At 42.2% G+C, this 19,495-nt stretch overlaps 1 protein-coding gene across 1 annotated transcript in view; it reads left to right on the top strand.

The window, feature by feature from the left end:
- The window catches only part of LOC129865631 (5-hydroxytryptamine receptor 2C-like), a 263,848-nt gene that overhangs the window by 242,199 nt on the left and 2,154 nt on the right, over window positions 1-19,495 (top strand). Inside the window, exons 5-7 of the mRNA XM_055938557.1 lie at window positions 15,821-16,021; window positions 18,514-18,677; window positions 18,995-19,351. Coding sequence (XP_055794532.1) covers window positions 15,821-16,021; window positions 18,514-18,677; window positions 18,995-19,351 — 722 coding nt within the window. The remainder of the gene's footprint in view (window positions 1-15,820; window positions 16,022-18,513; window positions 18,678-18,994; window positions 19,352-19,495) is intronic.

Below are 19,495 nucleotides of genomic sequence, written 5' to 3'. Positions count from 1 at the left end.
GTGGCTGGTGGGGATACTGGCCATACCGTGTGGTATGTGTAAACGGTCTTGAGGTTGGTTCTGTGGTCTCAGTTTCTTAGACAGGGAGTGTATTTCTTGTGGTTAGTGCTCTGTGTGGTCTGTTTAAACTTTCTCTGTGTATCCAGAATCGTTGGCGCTATGTGATCTGTGTAAACGGTCTCTGCATCTGTCTCTCTCTCTGTGTGTCTCTAAATCTGTCTCTTTCTCTGTGAGACTATGAGTGTATTGAGAACCGTTAGTGTGCTGTGTTAGTGGTCTGTGTAAACTGAATCTCTGTCTTAGAGTACAATAGTGTATCTTAGTTAGAAGTGGAGGCTGGTGACTTGAACATTTTAGGAGGATGAGAGACCCACAGTATAGGCGCGGAACACACGGAGATGACAAAGCATGTTTCAAAAATCGTCAAAGACGAAGTATTTTAACCTAAAGCATTTAATGAATACATTTATCGTACAATATTATAGGGAATGGGAATGAGAGGGCTACTTACACAGTGTTGGGAAGGGATCACAACAGTGATTGAATGGGGGTATGAGGCATGATTTGAGGTGTTCAGAGGCTTGACTTCAGAGCAGGACAGGGGTTGAGGTGTTCAGAGGCTTTAGTGCAGGACAGGCTCATCATGGATGGATGGTGTTGGGGAAGAGCTCAACTCTTCCACTGAAGGAAAGACAGGATTTGACTGGGAAGACAAAAAATAACAACACAATACACTACATAGCTAGACAAAAGAGCTAAGAATGAGTTAGTCCAAGCAAGAAGTAAAATAATTCATGTGCAATAATGTGATTGTGTTTGTGTGTGTGTGATTGACTCTACATACAGTAATGAGAGAAAATTGATAGGGGTACTCATAGTGCTTGGAGAGGAAACAGTGGATGAGTGGGCACATGAGACGTGGCTTCAGTGGAGTGGTTATCACCTCTAAATCAGGGAATAGGAAGGGACTTACAGTAGCTGTAAATACAAATAGCAGATGCATTCCTTAACAGCTGCGCTATCGTAGGTTAAACTCCGACATCTCAGAATTCACAAAGTCAAACAGTCTGAGCATCTCGCCCATTTGACACATCAAAGTAGCCAAAGAAACGTTCCTGAATAAAGCCCTGATCATCCACATACCTGACAGTGATATGACAGTGATTAATCCGTTGTAAAAAGGTTTTACATGGGCTATGATGGGACCAGTTTTTCCTTATCAGGTCACATGGTTTTAAAAAGAAAACCCAACCGTATACTTGTTCATATGAATTATATTTAGACTAGATTAAGAGGGGGATTTCCTCTATCCAGACGCAGAGACAACAACTAATAGACAACAGAACTCACAGGGCTGAGCTTGCTTTATGCATATTTGGGTCATGCAGGCCAATGCAACTGTAGGCCCAATAAAACATTAACTCACATCTATCATCACTATTATGTTGATTGATTAAATCCAGTTAAAAGTATAGGCAGCTTAGTCAGCCCAAGTTTGAATATAAACCACATTTGATCACATTCACATTTTCTCCTGACACAAAAATGTACTATAAATACATAACTTTACCAATTTGTTTACCCTGACCAGATGGACAGGGCGCATAGGCTGTATGCAACTGCTATTATTAGTAGCCTACAGTTGATCAGACTGAAGAATCCTCTTGTTTTCATCCCATACAGCATGTCCGATCTCTAATGTTTGGGTGTAGGCTAGGCCGCTGCCACATTCATGTAATCAGTTTTTGCTTGTGTCTGTCCGAAGTGATTATGTGTTATCTCCTTTGCTAAATCAATACAGACGGAAAGTGGAAAGCATACTTGAGCACGCTTGAAAAAATGTAGGTGTGTCAACCTCTCTCTTTAATCTAACTTTCAATGTATAATGCGATGGAAGCTATAAAATCATTCTGAATTGATTTCTACATTCCAGAAAAGACAGTCGAAAGTTCCATATGTTCATCAAGTAAAGTACCGTAAAGTGCATTTACCTCTGCAAGCTCCTTGTAGTTGCCCTTGTTAGCAGAACTTTCCTTCTCATCGTGTCCTCTAAAAGCCAAGTCTTGCATACTCAAAAATGCAGTGGTGTCGATAAGCTGTTTGAGAACATCCCTGTGTCTTACTTTCTCTTTGTGTTGCGCGGCTTGAATTCGCAGACATTCGTCCATTAGATGATCGATGCGGCTTTTCCCAAGAAGCTTGAATCTGATGTGGGCATTTAAACTCAGCAAAAAAAGAAATGCCCCTTTTTCAGGACCTGTCTTTCAACGATAATTTGTAAAAATCCAAATAACTTCACAGATCTTCATTGTAAAGGGTTTAAACACTGTTCCCCATGCTTGTTCAATGAACCATAAACAATTAATGAACATGCACCTGTGGAACGGTCGTTAAGACCCTAACAGCTTACAGACGGTAGGCAATTAAGGTCACAGTTATAAAAACGTAGGACATTAAAGAGGCCTTTCTACTGACTCTGAACAACACCAAAAGAAAGATGCCCAGGGTCCATGCTCATCTGCATGAACGTGCCTTAGGCATGCTGCAAGGAGGCATGAGGACTGCAGATGTGGCCAATGCAATAAATTGCAATGTCCGTACTGTGAGACGCCTAAGACAGCGCTACAGGGTGAACAGCTGATCGTCCTCGCAGTGGCAGACCACGTGTAAACACCTGCACAGGATCGGTACATCCGAAAATCACACCTGCGGGACAGGTACAGGATGGGTATAACAACTGCCTGAGTTACACCAGGAACGCACAATCCCTCCATCAGTACACAGACTGTCCGCAATAGGCTGAGGGAGGCTAGACTGAGGGTTTGTAGGCAGTAAGGCAGTGGCAGTGTTTATCGTCCTCACCAGCCACCACCGACAACAACGTCGCTTATGGGCACAAACCCACCGGCGCTGGACCAGACAGGACTGGCAAAAGGTGCTCTTAACTGACGAGTCGCGGTTTTGTCTCACCAGGGGTGATGGTCAGATTCGTGTTTATCGTCGAAGGAATGAGCGTTACACCGAGGCCTGTACTCGGGAGCGGGGATCGATTTGGAGGTGGAGGGTCCGTCACGGCCTGGGGCGGTGTGTCACAGCATCATTGGACTGAGTTTGTTGTCATTGCAGGCAATCTCAACGCTGTGTGTTACAGGGAAGACATCCTCTTCCCTCATGTGGTACCCTTCCTGCAGGCTCATCCTGACATGACCCTCCAGCATGACAATGCCACCAGCCATACTGCTCGTTCTGTGTGTGATATCCTGCAAGACAGGAATGTCAGTGTTATGCCATGGCCAGCAAAGAGCCCGGATCTCAATCCCATTGAGGACGTCTGGGACAAAGTTGAATAGGAGAGTGAGGGCTAGGGCCATTCCCCCAGAAATGTCTGGGAACTTGCAGGTGCCTTGGTGGGAAGAGTGGGGTAACATCTCACAGCAAGAATTGGCAAATCTGGTGCAGTCCATGAGGAGGAGATGCACTGCAGTACTTAATGCAGCTGGTGGCCACACCAGATACTGACTGTTACTTTTTATTTTGACCCCCCCTTTGTTCAGGGACACATTATTCAATTTCTGTTAGTCACATGTCTGTGGAACTTATTCAGGTTATGTCTCAGTTGTTGCATCTTGTTATGTTCATACAAATATTTACACATGTTAAGTTTTCTGAAAATAAACGCAGTTGACAGTAAGAGGACGTTTCTTTTTTTGATGAGTTTATGTGCTCCAGGGGCGGTCGGTGCCATTTAAAATGAGGAAGGAGGATGTTTTTGTTTTATTAACATGGGCTTATTTCTATAACTGGACATTTGATGATTGTCATTCATATTCCATTCACCCAGCTCAATGTAACATCGATATGTTTAGGCTACTACGTGATACTCAAATTTTCCCTCTACTCATTATGAGATTGGTTCAACATAGCCTGTGAATGAAAGTTTCAAACGTAGGTGTACAGGTCGAGAGAATTTTTTGTAATCAAGGTGACACATTCAATACAGCTTTGCACTCTTGCCTGCATCTAACTGATCTAGGGTGTAATCATTAGTACAACAGTTGCAAACAAGACTTTCTATTGGACAAATTCAGGTATGTTTATCCCCGTTTCATACGGTTTACTTTGCTTCAGTTCAAGAAACGTTTTTCAACAGAATCGGCGCAATGAATACACCCCTGATCACAAGCAAACACAGTTTACTTTCATAGCAGCCACATACAAACAGCTCGTTGTATATTGTGTATAATTCCTTCTCGCATCTATCGATGTGCTCTCCTCCTCTCACCTTTTCCTTTCGCTTGTGGATTTCAGTTCACAACAAATCAAATGTCTGTCACCAGGCGAAAACCCCCCGCTGCACACAGCTAGCTAGCTATGCTTTCAGTACTAGCTCGGATAGGTTGGAAGACGTCCTTCGGAAGTTGTCATAATTACTGTGTAAGTCTATGGAAGTGGGTGAGAACGATTAACCTCTACTTCCTCACAAACCCGGGTCCGGGAGCACCCCCATCAGTAAAAAAAAGCTGACTAGCATAGGCTAGCATAGCGTCACAAGTAAATAGTAGCATCTAAATATCATTAAATCACAAGTCCAAGACACCAGATGAAAGAGACACATCTTGTGAATCCAGCCATCATTTCTGATTTTTAAAATGTTTTACAGGGAAGACACAATAGGTAAATCTATTAGCTAACCACGATAGCAAAATACACCACTTTTTTTACTCCACCCTTTTCTTACTGCATCAGTAGCTATCACAAATTCGACCAAATAAAGATATAAATAGCCACTAACCAAGAAACACTTTCATCAGATGACAGTCTGATAACATATGCTATACAATAAATATGTTTTGTTAGAAAAATTTGCATATTTCAGGTATAAATCATAGTTTACCATTGCAGCCACCATCACAACTCTCACCAAAGCAACTAGAATAACTACAGAGACCATCGTGTATTAGCTAATTACTCATCATAAAACATTTCTTTAAAATACACAGCGTACAGCAAATGAAAGACACAGATATTGTGAATCCAGCCAATATTTCAGATTTTATAAGTGTTTTACAGCGAAAACACAATATAGCGTTATATTAGCTTACCACAATAGCAAACATCACAACAGCATCGATTCAAGCCAAAATAGCGATAACGTATAAACCACCAAAATGTATACATTTTTTCACTAACCTTCTCAGAATTCTTCAGATGACAGTCCTATAACATCATATTACACAATGCATATAGAGTTTGTTCGAAAATGTGCATATTTAGCGGCACAAATCGTGGTTATACAATGAGTAAAGTTGCCAAGCTGCCCAGAAAATGTCAGGAGAAATCTTTGGAGAGGCACCTATTCTAATCAATAAATAATCATAAACTTGACTAAAAAATACAGGTTGGACAGCAATTGAAAGACAAATTAGTTCTTAATGCAATCGCTGGGTTACATTTTTAAAATTAACGTTACTTCAAAATACAGCGTGCGATAAAGCGAGGCTGCACTGCAATTAATGGCGGCTTATGCATTTGACATTTTTCAACAGAACAACGAATTATCAGCATAAATAGTTCTTACTTTTTGATGAACTCTCATCAGAATCTTGGGAAAGGTGTCCTTTGTCCAAAAGAATCGTTGCTAGGTTGTATAACGTCCTCTTCAACGTTGCAATTAGCAATAAACATTCGCATGAGAGAGAGATACCCAACCCCCTAGAACGCCAGGAAATGAAATACCCGAAAATCGCAATATACTGACATAAACTGATATAATTCGGTTTAAAATAACAAGATTATGATGTCTTTAAAGCCTATATCAAATAAAAACACAGCCGGAAATGTCTAAGATCTATAACCGATGGTTCTAGTACAATATGCCAAGGTCCTCAGTGCGTCAGAGCGAAGAGGGAAAAGAACAGACACGTCTTTGCCAAGTGATTTATAACCTTTGAGATCTACGTAGAGACTCCATTTCAATTCTCCCTATTCGCTAACATCCAGGGGAAGGCATATGCAGTGCATCTCAACCAATAGAAGACAGGCAGATTTATACACAGGTCTCAGAGCAGCTAGCAAAATTTGGCATTCTCACATACACATAGGAAAATTGCTCTAAGTCCAGTTCTGTTTCACTCACAGATATAATTCAAACGGTTTTAGAAACTAGAGAGTGTTTTCTATTCAATAATAATAATAATATGCATATTGTACGAGCAAGAATTGAGTACGAGGCAGTTTAATTTGGGAACGTCATTATTACAAAGTGCTAACAGCTCCCCCCATTGACAAGAAGTTAACCTCCTATGTTTTATATTGACGTCAATGTACCCAGAGGAGGATGGAAGCTAGCTGTCCTCCAGGTACACCATGGTGCTACCCTACAAAGTGCCACTGACGCTAGTGTATTCCTTTATTGCAAAACAGTGTGTCTTAATCAACTATTTGGTTACATGTGAATCTATTTAGTACAGTTTTATCTAAAAATAGCTTTCATGTTTCACTATAAAAAATCATGTTCTGAAATTCACTGAGGAGGATGGTCCTCCACTTCTTCCTCTGAGGAGCCTCCACTGATATGCTCCCTGCTTTTTTATTCCGCTTAGCTGAACGATTGATGTTCTTCAGGTCACTATACCTACCTTCCTTTCGCCCAAGGCTCAGACTTTCCAAAAAGCAGGCAAGGCCAGCAATACAGGCAGCTTGATGAATGGCTCCCTATAAACCAGATATACTTTCTATACCAATTGGTATTGAACGCAACACATGTTTCATCCTTCTTCATGAAACTGATTTCAAGCAGAAGTCAACCCTCTGTTTAAATTCACATCTTTTCCATGTACCCCAGAGAAAGGTGTTCTTCAACAAAAAGTCCAGAACATTTTTGTTAGCATTGGCCATTCTGCACTTCTGGTGCTGAAACTGCATGCTCGCACTGGTAGCTAGTTAGCTACTGCTACTTGCTACTGAAGTTAGCACGGGAAATTGAAATAAATTGCACTAACTGGACACAAAAATAAAGTTCTAAAATCAAGAAAACTAATTATCTACCTCCTCCGTCTCCTGTAATTTGAGGAAATTAATTTGAATTGAATAATTTCCCCAAAATGCTAAAATATCACTTTCATTCTCAATCTCTATCCAGTAATGTTACCAACTTACCAAGCTTCTCAACACATTAGAACACCCCCCCCCCCCCCCCACAATGCTCTGTGGCACAATCCCAATACAACACACTAGTTTCATTCTCTGATCCTAATCCTATGATTGGATGGACAACATGTCAGTTCATACTGCAAAAGCTTTGATTGGTTGGAGGTCGTCCTCCGGAAGTGGTCATAATTACCATGTAGATCTATGGAAGGGGGTGAGGCCTACGAGCCTCCTAGTTTTTATTTTGAAGTCAATGTAGCCAGAGGAAAATGGAAGCTAGCTGTCCTACGGTTACACCATGGTGCTACCCCAGAGAATGCTGTTGAAGTTACTATAGACCTTCATTGCAAAACAGTGTGTTTTAATCAATTATTTGGTGACAATGTATATATTTAGTATAGTTTTATCTAAAAAGGATAACTTTTTAAAATGTTTTTATTTTATGACATTTCAATGAGTAGGATGCTGATCAACTTCCTCCTCTAAGGAGCCTCCACTGTTAGTTTGTGTTCTGTGGTCTCTGTTTATGTTAGAGAGAGAGTGTATCTAGAATAGTTAGCCTACAGAGATGCCCTCTGGTGGTCGAACTAGCATTAATGGCAACAATGGCTGACAGTAAAATACTATGACTTCATGCACTCCAACATGCCATACCATTCCGTAGCACCTGGCAAAGCTGTGCTGCAGGTATGACAACTTTTAAAGGAAGAACCACTGTAGATACTCTTCTGCAGAGAGATCCTATTAAATTACAAGAGGGGCTATGTCATGAACCCTCAAAGTTCCAGAATGGTCTGAAAATGGCAGCCATTGTGTTCAGGGAGAAATCCAAACCCTTCTACTCAACCTGGTCACAGGGCAATTCGTATTATTCTGTACTTTAATCCGAGTCACCTCATTTCGTATGGTATGTATTTATTTGTGGATGTCTATCATCCATTTCATATGATATGTTACGAATTACAATTCGTATTATATGTTATGAAATTGTAAAATGTACATGTACAATGTACAAAATGTACAATATGTTACAAATTCTAGCTAGTTGGCTAATGCTTGCTAACATTAGCTATGCTAGGGGTTAAGGTTAGGGGGGAAGGGTTAGCTAACATGCTAAGTAGTTAAAAAGTAGTAAGTAGTTGAAAAGTTGCTAATTAGCTAAAATGCTAAAGTTGTCCGTGATGAGATTCAAACTCGCAACATTTGGTTTGCTAGAAGTTTAAGTTAAGCCTCCGACCAACCACCTTACTTTTGTTGTTGCCTTAATTAACCATCTGTCTTATGTAACCATCCTAAACATAACATATATACTATACTGAACAAAAATATAAACGCAACCTGGAATAATTTCAACGATTTAACTTAGTTACAGTTCGTATAAGGAAATCAGTCAATTTAAATTAATTAATTAGGCACTAATCGATGGACTTCACATGACCGGGCAGGGGCGCAGCCATGGGCGCAGCCAATCAGAATATGTTTTTCACATAAAAAAAAGGGCTTTAGTAGAAATACTCCTCAGACGTCGCAAGTTCAGGACCTTCACGTCTGCCTCTGAAGAGACATCTGTGACATTCGGTTGTGTGACAAAACTGCACAAGCTTGATGTAGTCATTGCATGCATGGAAGACGGGACCAAATACTAAACTTTTGATTAGGGATGTCAATAATTTTGTACCCCACTGTATATGCAATGTACTTTATATGAAGTATCCAGCAAAGACGGAAACATCTATGCTATTGACCACGCTTGAGTCCATCAAAGCCAACTTAATGAGGCATGGTACTGGCAGTGAAACTCATTGCCGTTTAGGAGCTCTCAATAGACCAGCTAAGGTCATTTTACCATTCAATTATTGTCTTCTAGGCCTATGTGGGAATACTAACTATGTGTAGCATGATCTAATGTAGCACTATGTCTATTTCTCATATGACGCACCGTTAAGTACATTCGATGAGGCAAGATGAGCTTTCATCTTGGTACATGGGAAATATGCAACATATCTAATTAGCACAGCCAGGTGGCCTTGCTGACACAGGATGAGCTGTCATCTTGGTCTATGAGGATATTCTACCTATGCAACATAGCTACAGGACAGCAGGACTGACACAGTCAAGATTTAAAATATATATATATATATATTTGTCACATGCGCCAAATACAACAGGTGTAGATCTTACAGTGAAATGCTTAATTATAAGCCCTAACCAACAATGCAGTTTAACAAAAAATTATAAAATAAAGCATATGTTAAAAAAAAAAAAAAAAAAAAAGGAATTAAGAAATAAAAGTAACAAATAATTAAGCAGCAGCAGTAAAATAACAATAGCGAGGACATATACAGGGGGTACCGGTACAGAGTCAATGTACGGTGAAAACGGTTAGTCGTGGTAATTGAGGTAATAGTATGTACATGTAGGTAGAGTTATTAAAGTGACTATGCATTGATAATAACAGAGAGTAGCAGCAGTGTAAGATATGGGGGGGGTCAATGCAAATAGTCTGGGTATCCATTTGAGTAGATGTTCAGGAATATTATGGCTTGGGGGTAAAAGCTGTTTAGAAACCTCTTGGACCTAGACTTGGCGCTCTTGTACAGCTTGCTATGCGGTAGCATAGAGAACTGTCTATGACTAGGGTGGCTGGAGTCTTTGAAAATTTTTAGGGCCATCCTCTGACACCTCCTGGTATAGAGGTCCTGGATGGCAGGAAGCTTATTCCTAGTGATGTACTTGGCCGTACACACTACCCTCTGTAGTGCCTTGCGGTCGGAGGCCGAGCATTTACCATACCAGGCAGTGATGCAACCAGTAAGGATGCTCTCGATGGTGCAGTTGTAGAACCTTTTGAGGATCTGAGGACTCATGCCGAATCTTTTCAGTCTCCTGAGGGGGAGTAGGTTTTGTCGTGCCCTCTTCACGACTGTTTTGGTGTGCTTGGACCATGAAAGTTTGTTGGTGATGTGGACACCAAGGAACTTGAAGCGCTCAACCTGCTCCACTACAGCCCCGTCGATGAGAATGGGTGTGTGCTCGGTCCTCCTTTTCCTGTAGTCCACAAACATCTCCATTGTCTTGATCAAATTGAGGGAGAGGTTGTTGTCCTGGCACCACACGTTCAGGTCTCTGACCTCCCCCCTATAGGCAGTCTCATCGTTGTCGGTGATCAGGCCTACCACTGTTGTGTCATCGGCAAACTGAATGATGGTGTTGGAGTCGTGCCTGGCCGTGCAGTCATGAGTGAACAGGCAGTACAGGAGGGGACTGAGCACACACCCCTGAGGGGCCCCTGTGTTAAGGATCAGTGTGGCGGATGTGTTGTTACCTACCCTTACCACCTGGGGTGGCCCGTCAGGAAGTCCAGGATCCAGTTGCAGAGGGAGGTGTTTAGTCCCAGGGTCCTTAGCTTAGTGATGAGCTTTGACGGCACTATGGTGTTGAACAATGAGCTAGATCATGAGCATGATCTAGAGAGTGAAGCCGAGACCAAATGAGAGGCAGTAGTGGCGCCGATGCAGAATTGGGTGGTTGATAGCTCAGAGGTAGCCCACAGCGCTGACCAAGGAACCCGAGCCATGATGAGTTCCAGTATCTTGTCATTTATCGCCAGCATTAATGTTGAACAGAGGTGCGCCAGGTGCCGCCCATGCTCAGCATGCAGGTAGTATAACATTAACCTTTTATGGCTGCAGGCCGGTGTCGGGCTCAATATGACAACAGCCTGTCCAAGTGCAGGGCGCGAAATTCAAAAGATATTTTTTAGAAATATTTAACTTTCACACATTAACAATTCCAATACAGCATATGAAAGATACACATCTTGTGAATCCAGCCAACATGTCCGATTCTTTAAATGTTTTACAGCGAAAACACCACGTATATTTATGTTAGCTCACCACCAAATACAAAAAAGGACAGACATTTTTCACAGCACAGGTAGCATGCACAAAACCAACCTAACCAAGAAACAACTTCATCAGATGACAGTCTTATAACATGTTATACAATAAATCTATGTTTTGTTCGAACAATGTGCATATTTCAGGTATAAATCATAGTTTTACATTGCAGCTACAATTGGAAATAGCACCGAAGCAGCTAGAACAATTACAGAGACCAAATTGAAATACCAAAATGCTCATCATAAAACATTTATGAAAAATACATGGTGTACAGCAAATGAAAGACAAACATCTTGTGAATCCAGCCAATATTTCCGATTTTTTAAGTGTTTTACAGCGAAAACACAATATAGCATTATATTAGCTTACTACAATAACCAACCACACAACAGCATTGATTCAAGGCAACAGTAGCGATAGCGTCAAAACCAGCAAAAGATATTAATTATTTCACTAACCTTCATAAACTTCATCAGATGACAGTCCTATAACATCATATTACACAATACATATATGGTTTGTTCGAAAATGTGCATATTTAGAGCTGAAATCCGTGGTTATACATTGTGAAAACTTAGCATCTTTTTCCCAGAATGTCCGGATATATTTCTGACACTCACCTATTCTGACCAAATAACTATTCATAAACTTTACTAAAAAATACATGTTGTATAGGAAATGATAGATACACTAGTTCTTAATGCAATCGCCGTGTTAGAATTCTAAACCTAACTTCAGTACGACATGCAGCTTACGTTATAGCGAGAGAGCGCCCAAAATCTGGGCGCAAACTAATAGTAAACATGTTCGACAGATATATGAAATAACATCATAAATGGGTCCTACTTTTGATGATCTTCCATCAGAATGTTGTTCAAGGGGTCCTTTGTCCAGAACAATCGTTGTTTGGTTTTAGAATGGCCTTTTTCCCTCTCGAATTACCAAGCAAAACTAGCCAAGTGGCGCTAAGCTGTCCATCGTCATCAAACGCAGAGAACGCAACACGCCTAAACTCCCGAAAAAATTTCAATAATCGGATAAAACTATATTGAAAAAACATACTTTACGATGATATTATCACATTTATCAAATAAAATCAAAGCCGGAGATATTAGACGTCTATAGCGAATGCTTTTCAGAAGCCAATACTGATGACCTTTATGCGCTTCCTGAACAAAGGAATTCGGGGGTCATGTCATTCCAAGCTCTATCTTTTGACCATAGAAATACCTAGAAACCCCATTCCACCTCTCACAGCCTATTGACATCTAGTGGAAGGCGTATGAAGTGCATGTATACTAATAGATTTCAAGCACATTTATAGGCAGGCCCTGGAACAGAGCCTCGATTTCAGATTTTTCACTTTCTGTTGGAGCTAGGAACACAAGCATTTCGCTACACTCACAATAACATCTGCTAAATAGTATTTGTATGCAACCAATAACATTTGATTTGATTTGATTAAGGTCCAAGGTGATAACTTTAAATCTGAGGAATAAAGGTTAAGGTCAACTTAAAATGAGTCTGTGAATATATATATATATATATATATATATATATATATATATATATATATATATATATATTAGTTATTATTATTTTTATTTTTTTACCCATTTTTCTCCCCAATTTCATGGTATCCAACTAGTAACTACAATCTTGTCTCATCGCGGCAACTCCCGTACGGACTCGGGAGAGGTGAAGGTCAAGAGCCGTGCGTCCTCCAAAACACAACCCAGCCAAGCCACACTGCTTCTTGACACAATCCCCGCTTAACCCGGAAGCCAGCCGCACCAATGTGTCAGAGGAAATACCGTGCACCTGGCGACTGTGTCAGCGTTCCCTGCACCTGGCCCGCCACAGGAGTCGCTAGAGTGCGATGGGACAAGAACATCCCCAGTGCCTTAGACCACTGCGCCACTCAGGATGCCCACTTCTGTGAATATACACTTAGTAATGGACAGACCCAGTAATGTTTAGCCGACGACAAATGCCATCCGCTTAGAAAAAGATATCGGGCTGCTGGACAGCACCAGAAGCGGTCCATGGAATTTGGGCCAAGCACGATGATGGTAGATATGAGTCACGCTCAGATAAAATGACTAGCAGAGATGCTTGGCAAACACACAATGTAGAAGTATACATTGTAACGCACATTAACTTGATTACTACTCTCCGAATGCAATAGAATGCTCTTAAAATATTGCCTAACCTTAACTTCTGTTACAGCGAGAATGAAAGATGACAGAACTCATTCATAGCTAACTGTAAGGATGCATGTTTTATCACGTAACGGGCAATCTGGGATGAACCAAGAACAGTAATCCCACCACTACTAAACTACTACCTGGGGAGAAACCGCAGAAAGTGACCACTTAATATAAAAGATAGCTAGTAAAACAGTAAAACCTGATAGCCCATTTACTCCCCAAAAGGGTAATGCACCAGCCAATACACGCATCACAATAAATACACAGTAAAACCACACAAGGACACACAGACACTAAAAGCAGCAGTCCTGTGAAATGCTTTCGACACCTTGTAGAGTACATGCCCTAACAAATTGAGGCTGTTCTGAGGGCAAAAGAGGGGGGTGCAACTCAATATTAGGAAGGTGTTCCTAATGTTTGGTATACTCATTCTATGTGTGTCATGTGGTGTGTGTGTGTTGGTGGCGGTGCTGTGGGAGTGTGTGTGTGTGTGTATGTGTATGTGTGTGTGTGTGCATGCAGGTGGCATGGGCACAGGCTTGGGCATATTATTTGGCACTCTAGGCCTAATCAGTTGGGTTGGGTCATGTAATCCCAATTATTCTTACCACCCCTGGTGTGTGTGTGTGGCTCCCACTTCTGCATAAAACAGCAATTATGTTAACAATATGACCCTCTGATTTTAAATATATTGGTTTAACATGCTGTACAGAATAATTAGCATATTATTATGTATTTAATTAGCATACATTTTTACAAACTCTGTTTTACATAAAACATGAAGATGTGTTAATAACATCACCTTGACTTAAATTATGGGTTTAAGTTACTATGTTTTCAGTACTGCCTCATTTGCATATTACGTGCATACGTTGCATAATATTGCATATTCATTTCATACTGCTTTAATTTGAATCATCTCTGTGTTCCACCTCAGCCCTGAAAATGTCATAACTACAGTGCCTTCGGAAAGTATTCAGACCCCTTTTTCCACATTTTGTTAGGTTACAGCCTTATTCTAAAATTGATTACATAGTTTTTTCCCTCATAAATCTACACACAATAACCTATAATGACAAAGCAGAAACAGGTTCAGAATTTTGGGCTAATTAATATAAAGTATTCAGACCCTTTACTCAGTACTTTGTTGAAGCACCTTTGGCAGCGATTACAGCCTTGAGTCTTCTTGGGTATATAAGCTTGGTACACCTGTATTTGGGGAGTTTCTCTCATTCTTCTCTGCAGATCCTCTCAAGCTCTGTCAGGTTGGATTGGGAGTGTTGCTGCACAGCTATTTTCAAGTCTCTCCAGAGATGTTCGATCGGCTCTGGCTAGGCCACTCAAGGACATTCAGAGACTTGTCCCGAAGCCACTCCTGCGTTGTCTTGGATGTGAGCTTAGGGTCGTTGTCCTGTTGGAAGGTGAACCTTTGTGCCCGTCTGAGGTCCAGAGCGCTCTGGAGCAGGTTTTCATCAAGGATCTCTCTGTACTTTGCTCCGTTCATCTTTGCCTCGATCCTGACTAGTCTCCCAGTCCTTGCTGCTTTAAAACATCCCCACAGCATGGTGCTGCCACCACCATGCTTCACCGTGCCAGGTTTCCTCCAGACGTGACACTTGGCATTCAGGCCAACGAGTTCAATCTTGGATTCATCAAACCAGAGAATCTTGTTTCTCATGTTCTGAGAGTCTTTATGTGGCTTTTGGCAAACTCCAAGTGGGCTGTCATGTACCTTTTACTGAGGAGTGCCTTCCATCTGGCCACTTTACCATAAAGACCTGAATGTTGGAGTGCTACAGAGATGGTTGTCCTTCTGGAAGGTTCTCCCATCTCCGCAGAGGAACTCTAGAGCCCTGTCAGAGTGACCATCGGGTTCTTGGTCACCTCCCTGACCAAGGCTCTTCTCTCCGATTGCTCAGCAGCCAGCTCTAGGAAGAGTCTTGTTGGTTCCAAACTTCTTCCATTTAAGAATGATGGAGTCCACTGTGTTCTTGGGGACCTTCAATGCTGCAGAAATGTTTTCGTACCATTCCCCAGATCTGTGCCTCATACCAATCCTGTCTCGGAGCTCTACGGACAATTCCTTCGACCTCATGGCTTGGTGTTTGCTCTGACATGCACTGTCAACTGTTGGTCCTTATATAGACAGGTGTATTTATTTTCAAATCATGTCCAATCAATTGAATTTACCACAGGTGGACTCCAATCAAGTTGTAGAAATATCTCAGGTATGATCAATGGAAACAGGATGGACCTGAGCTCAATTTTGAGTCTCATAGGAAAGTGTCTGAATACTTATGTAAATAAGGTATTTCTGTTTTTTATTTTTAATACATTTGAAAACATTTCTAAAAACCTGTTTTCGGCTTTGTCATTATCGGGTATTGTGTTTAGATTGCTGAGTAATTCGTTTTTGTTTTAATCCATTTCAGAATAAGGCCGTAAAGTAAAAAAAAATTGGAAAAAGTCAAAGGGTCTGAATATTTTCCGAAGGCACTGTATCTAACCTGACTTTCTCTCCCCCCCCCCCCCCCCCCCCCCCCCCCCCTCCTCTTCCAGACTATGCGTGGCCCCTGCCCAGTGCATTGTGTCCTATCTGGATCTACCTGGATGTTCTCTTCTCTACAGCCAGTATAATGCACTTGTGTGCTATATCTCTGGATCGATACGTGGCCATAAGAAATCCTATAGAGCACAGCCGTTTCAACTCCAGAACTAAAGCTATGTTGAAGATAGCAGCTGTGTGGACCATATCTATAGGTAGGTAAGGGGATATATGGGTGCATGCGTCACACCCACACACACGCACAGAGTACTCCTTTAGGAAATGTTGATGAATAGAGGCAGACGGAGACTTTGTTATTTCCTCTTTTTCTGCCTACTCATCTAGACCTCTTGGCTATTTAGCTGTTTATCCCTCCATCTCTCTCTCCCTCCCTCTCTCGTTGTAAAGCGTGGTGGTATTCCAAAACTGTGTGAGACTGACACAGACATGATTCTCTCTCCTTCTCTCTCTCTATCTGTCTCTCTCTCTTTCTCTCTTTTAGGATGGGATAGATAAGTAAAGTCAATGGGTCTGGTAGACAGCCAGATGACAGGGTGAAAGATCAGGTTGTGTGTGTGCCTCAGTGTCTCTGTCCCTCTCTGTGTGTGTGTGCGTGCGTGCGTGCGTGCGTGCGTGTGTGTTTTAAACAGATGACATGGTCCGAGGTAGACCAATCGCGAAATTCGAAGTATGATGGATGAACGTCTATTTTTGGATGCTATAATTCCGCGTGGTTACGGGGTTAATTTCGCGTGGTTACAGGCTTAAAACAGAAACAATTCAAAGGTTAACAGTTCAGGCATTAATTCAGAGTGGTTAAGGTTAGAGCTATGGCTTGGGCAAGGCTTTAAACAAAATAAATAAAACAACACGCTGCTTCCATCATCCATCAAGTATTCTCACAGCTTGCCAGGGTATTGTGAACTGTGGTTGGCAGCGATTACAGCCTTGAATCTCCTTCGATATGATACTACAAGCTTGGCACACCTGTATTTGGGAAGGTTCTCCCATTCTTCTCTGCAGATCCACTCAATCTCTGTCAGTTTGGATAGGGAGCGTCGCTGCACAGCTATTTTCAGGTCTCTCCAGAGAAGTTCAATCGGGTTCAAGTCTGGGTTCTGGCTGGGCTACTCAAGGACATTCAGAGACTTGTTCCGAAGCCACTCCTACGTTGTCTTGGCTGTGTGCTTAGGGTCATTGTCCTGTTGGAAGGTGACCCTTTGCGGCAGTCTGAGGTCCTGAGTGCACTGGAGCAGGTTTTCATCAAGGATCTCTCTGTACTTTGCTCTATTCATATTTCTCTTGAACACCTAGTTTCCCAGACCCTGCTGCTGAAAAACATCCCCACAGCATGATGCTGCCACCACCATGCCTTACCGTAGGGATGGTGCCAGGTTTCTTGCAGACGTGTCACTTGGCATTCAGGCCAAAGAGTTCAATCTTGGTTTCATCAGACCTGAGAATCTTGTTTCTCATGGTATGAGAGTCCATTAGGTGCCTTTTGGTTAATTCCAAGCGGGCTGTCATGCGCCTTATGTTGAGGAGTTGCTTCCATCTGGCCACTCTACCATAATGGCCTGATTTGTGATTGGAGTGCTGCAGAGATGGTTGTCCTTCTGGAAGGTTCTCCCATGTCCACTGAGGAACTCATGAGCTCTGTCAGAGTGACCATCAGGTTCTTGGTCACCTCCCTGACCAAGGCCCGATTGCTCAGTTTGGCAGGGCGGCCAGCTCTAGGAAGAGTCTTGGTGGTTCCAAACTTATTCCATTGAAGAATGAGGTCACTGTGTTCTTGGGGACCTTCAATGCTGCAGAAAATGTTTGTTACACTTCCCCAGATCTGTGCCTCGACCCAATCCTGTCTCGGAGCTCTACAGACAATTCCTTCAACCTTATGGGTTGGTTTTTGTAACGGAACAAAATGCGGAAAAAGTCAAGGGGTCTGAGTACTTTCCAAATTCATGCAGTTTCTTGACTGTGTCAAGCTCATTAATAATCACAGAAATGAAAGTTAAAATGCACATATTGACGGACCTCATTGAAGACTGAATGCAGCCCCTGTTGGAAAAATAAGTTTAACACCCCTGGATTAGAGGGATGCGTGGAATTACTCTTTTATCTGTCTTTGTCTATGTGTCTCTCTGTCTCTCTCGCTCTCTCTTTACCTTTCTCTTCTCTCTCTCAACCCTCTGTATTCTTCTTTCATCCTTCTCTACGTTTAATTAAAGCTTATTAGGTCTGCACAACAAAAACAGTCTTGATCCCTCTCCTCCGTCCCACTCCTCTCTTTATTTCCTTCTCTCATCCCTGTTTTCTCTCTCTCTTTCTATTTTTTCATCCATACCTTTCCTAGTCATCGGCCTCCACAACAAGGACAATTTCGTCATGTCTCTCCTCGCCACATCCTTCTATTTATCTCTCTCCTTCTCTCAGGAGTGTCGATGCCTATAACAGTAATCAGCATCTACAACAAGGACAACGTCTTCATCTGTCTCTCCTTTTCTTTCTCTTATCCCCATCTTCTTTCTCTCCCCTCCCTCCTTCCCTACTATCTCATCCCTCTCTTTCTTTCTCTCCCTCTATCTTCGGAGTGTCCAAGCCTATCGCGGTCATCAGCCTTTACAAGGACAATGTCTTTAACGGTCTCTCTCTAATCTCTCTCTCTTCTTCTCTAATCACTCGCTCTTTCTCTCTCTCCTTCTACTAGGAGTGTCAATGCCTATCCCGGTCATCGGCCTCCATAACAAGGACAAGGTGTTTGTTGATGGAAGCTGTGTCCTCAACGAGGAGCACTTCATGCTGATTGGCTCGTTCGTGGCCTTCTTCATCCCATTGGTCATCATGGTGGTGTCCTACTACCTAACCGTACAGGTCTGTCAGAATGTTTTAATTGGATAGCCATTTGATGTTCTATCTTTTGATTGGCTAGCCATGTATTTGTCCCGCCTCTGATTGAATCTCATTGGTCTGTCAGAGAGGAAATATAACACAGGCCCAACTTTGTCGGCTACAACCACTAAGATGGTGTTGGCATGTTTTGATTTGCTCCCTTTTTGATAGGAATGGAGATGTGTCTTTGGCTTAAAAGGCATGTGGCTCATACACACAGCAAACACAGACATAAGACATAAGAACAGTAGGACAAAATTAGACCGCTGTAATATCACATCCTGTCTGTCTTTCTCCAGGTCCTCCAGCGCCAGGCAACCGTCTTCCTCTACGAGGGGAAGACTCCCTCCCATCAGCCACTACACCCGCCACCCACTCCCTCAAACCACCGATCCCCGGCCCTAAACTTCCAAGTCCCACCCATAAACATTGAGGCTCCTCCTCCTAGCAGACAAGGGAGTCTGAGCTGCCAGAAAAGGGCAGAGCATGTCCGGCAGACCAGCCTCCTAAACACCTCCCCCTCAGAGTATATTAGCATAATTCCAAGTTCCGAGGTGGCATCCCAGCTGAGCTCGCCGACGGTGCATGATCCACGGGACAGTATCGGGAGACGGGGGATGATGCAGGCCATCAAGAATGAGAGGCGAGCCTCCAAGGTGAGGACCAACTTTACACAACTATGATCTTCTTTTCTGTTCTCGTCTCTTCCATTTCATTATTTTCCATTCTGTTCTATTGCATTCCATAACCGTTTATACTCCACACTAATCTTGTTCTATGTTGTCTATTCTACTCTGTTC

Source organism: Salvelinus fontinalis, chromosome 11 (genome assembly GCF_029448725.1).
Source record: "Salvelinus fontinalis isolate EN_2023a chromosome 11, ASM2944872v1, whole genome shotgun sequence".
Classification (NCBI taxonomy): Eukaryota; Metazoa; Chordata; class Actinopteri; order Salmoniformes; family Salmonidae; genus Salvelinus; species Salvelinus fontinalis.
The sequence above is the reverse complement of the archived record's forward strand: the minus strand, read 5'-3'. Positions and strand labels throughout refer to the sequence as shown.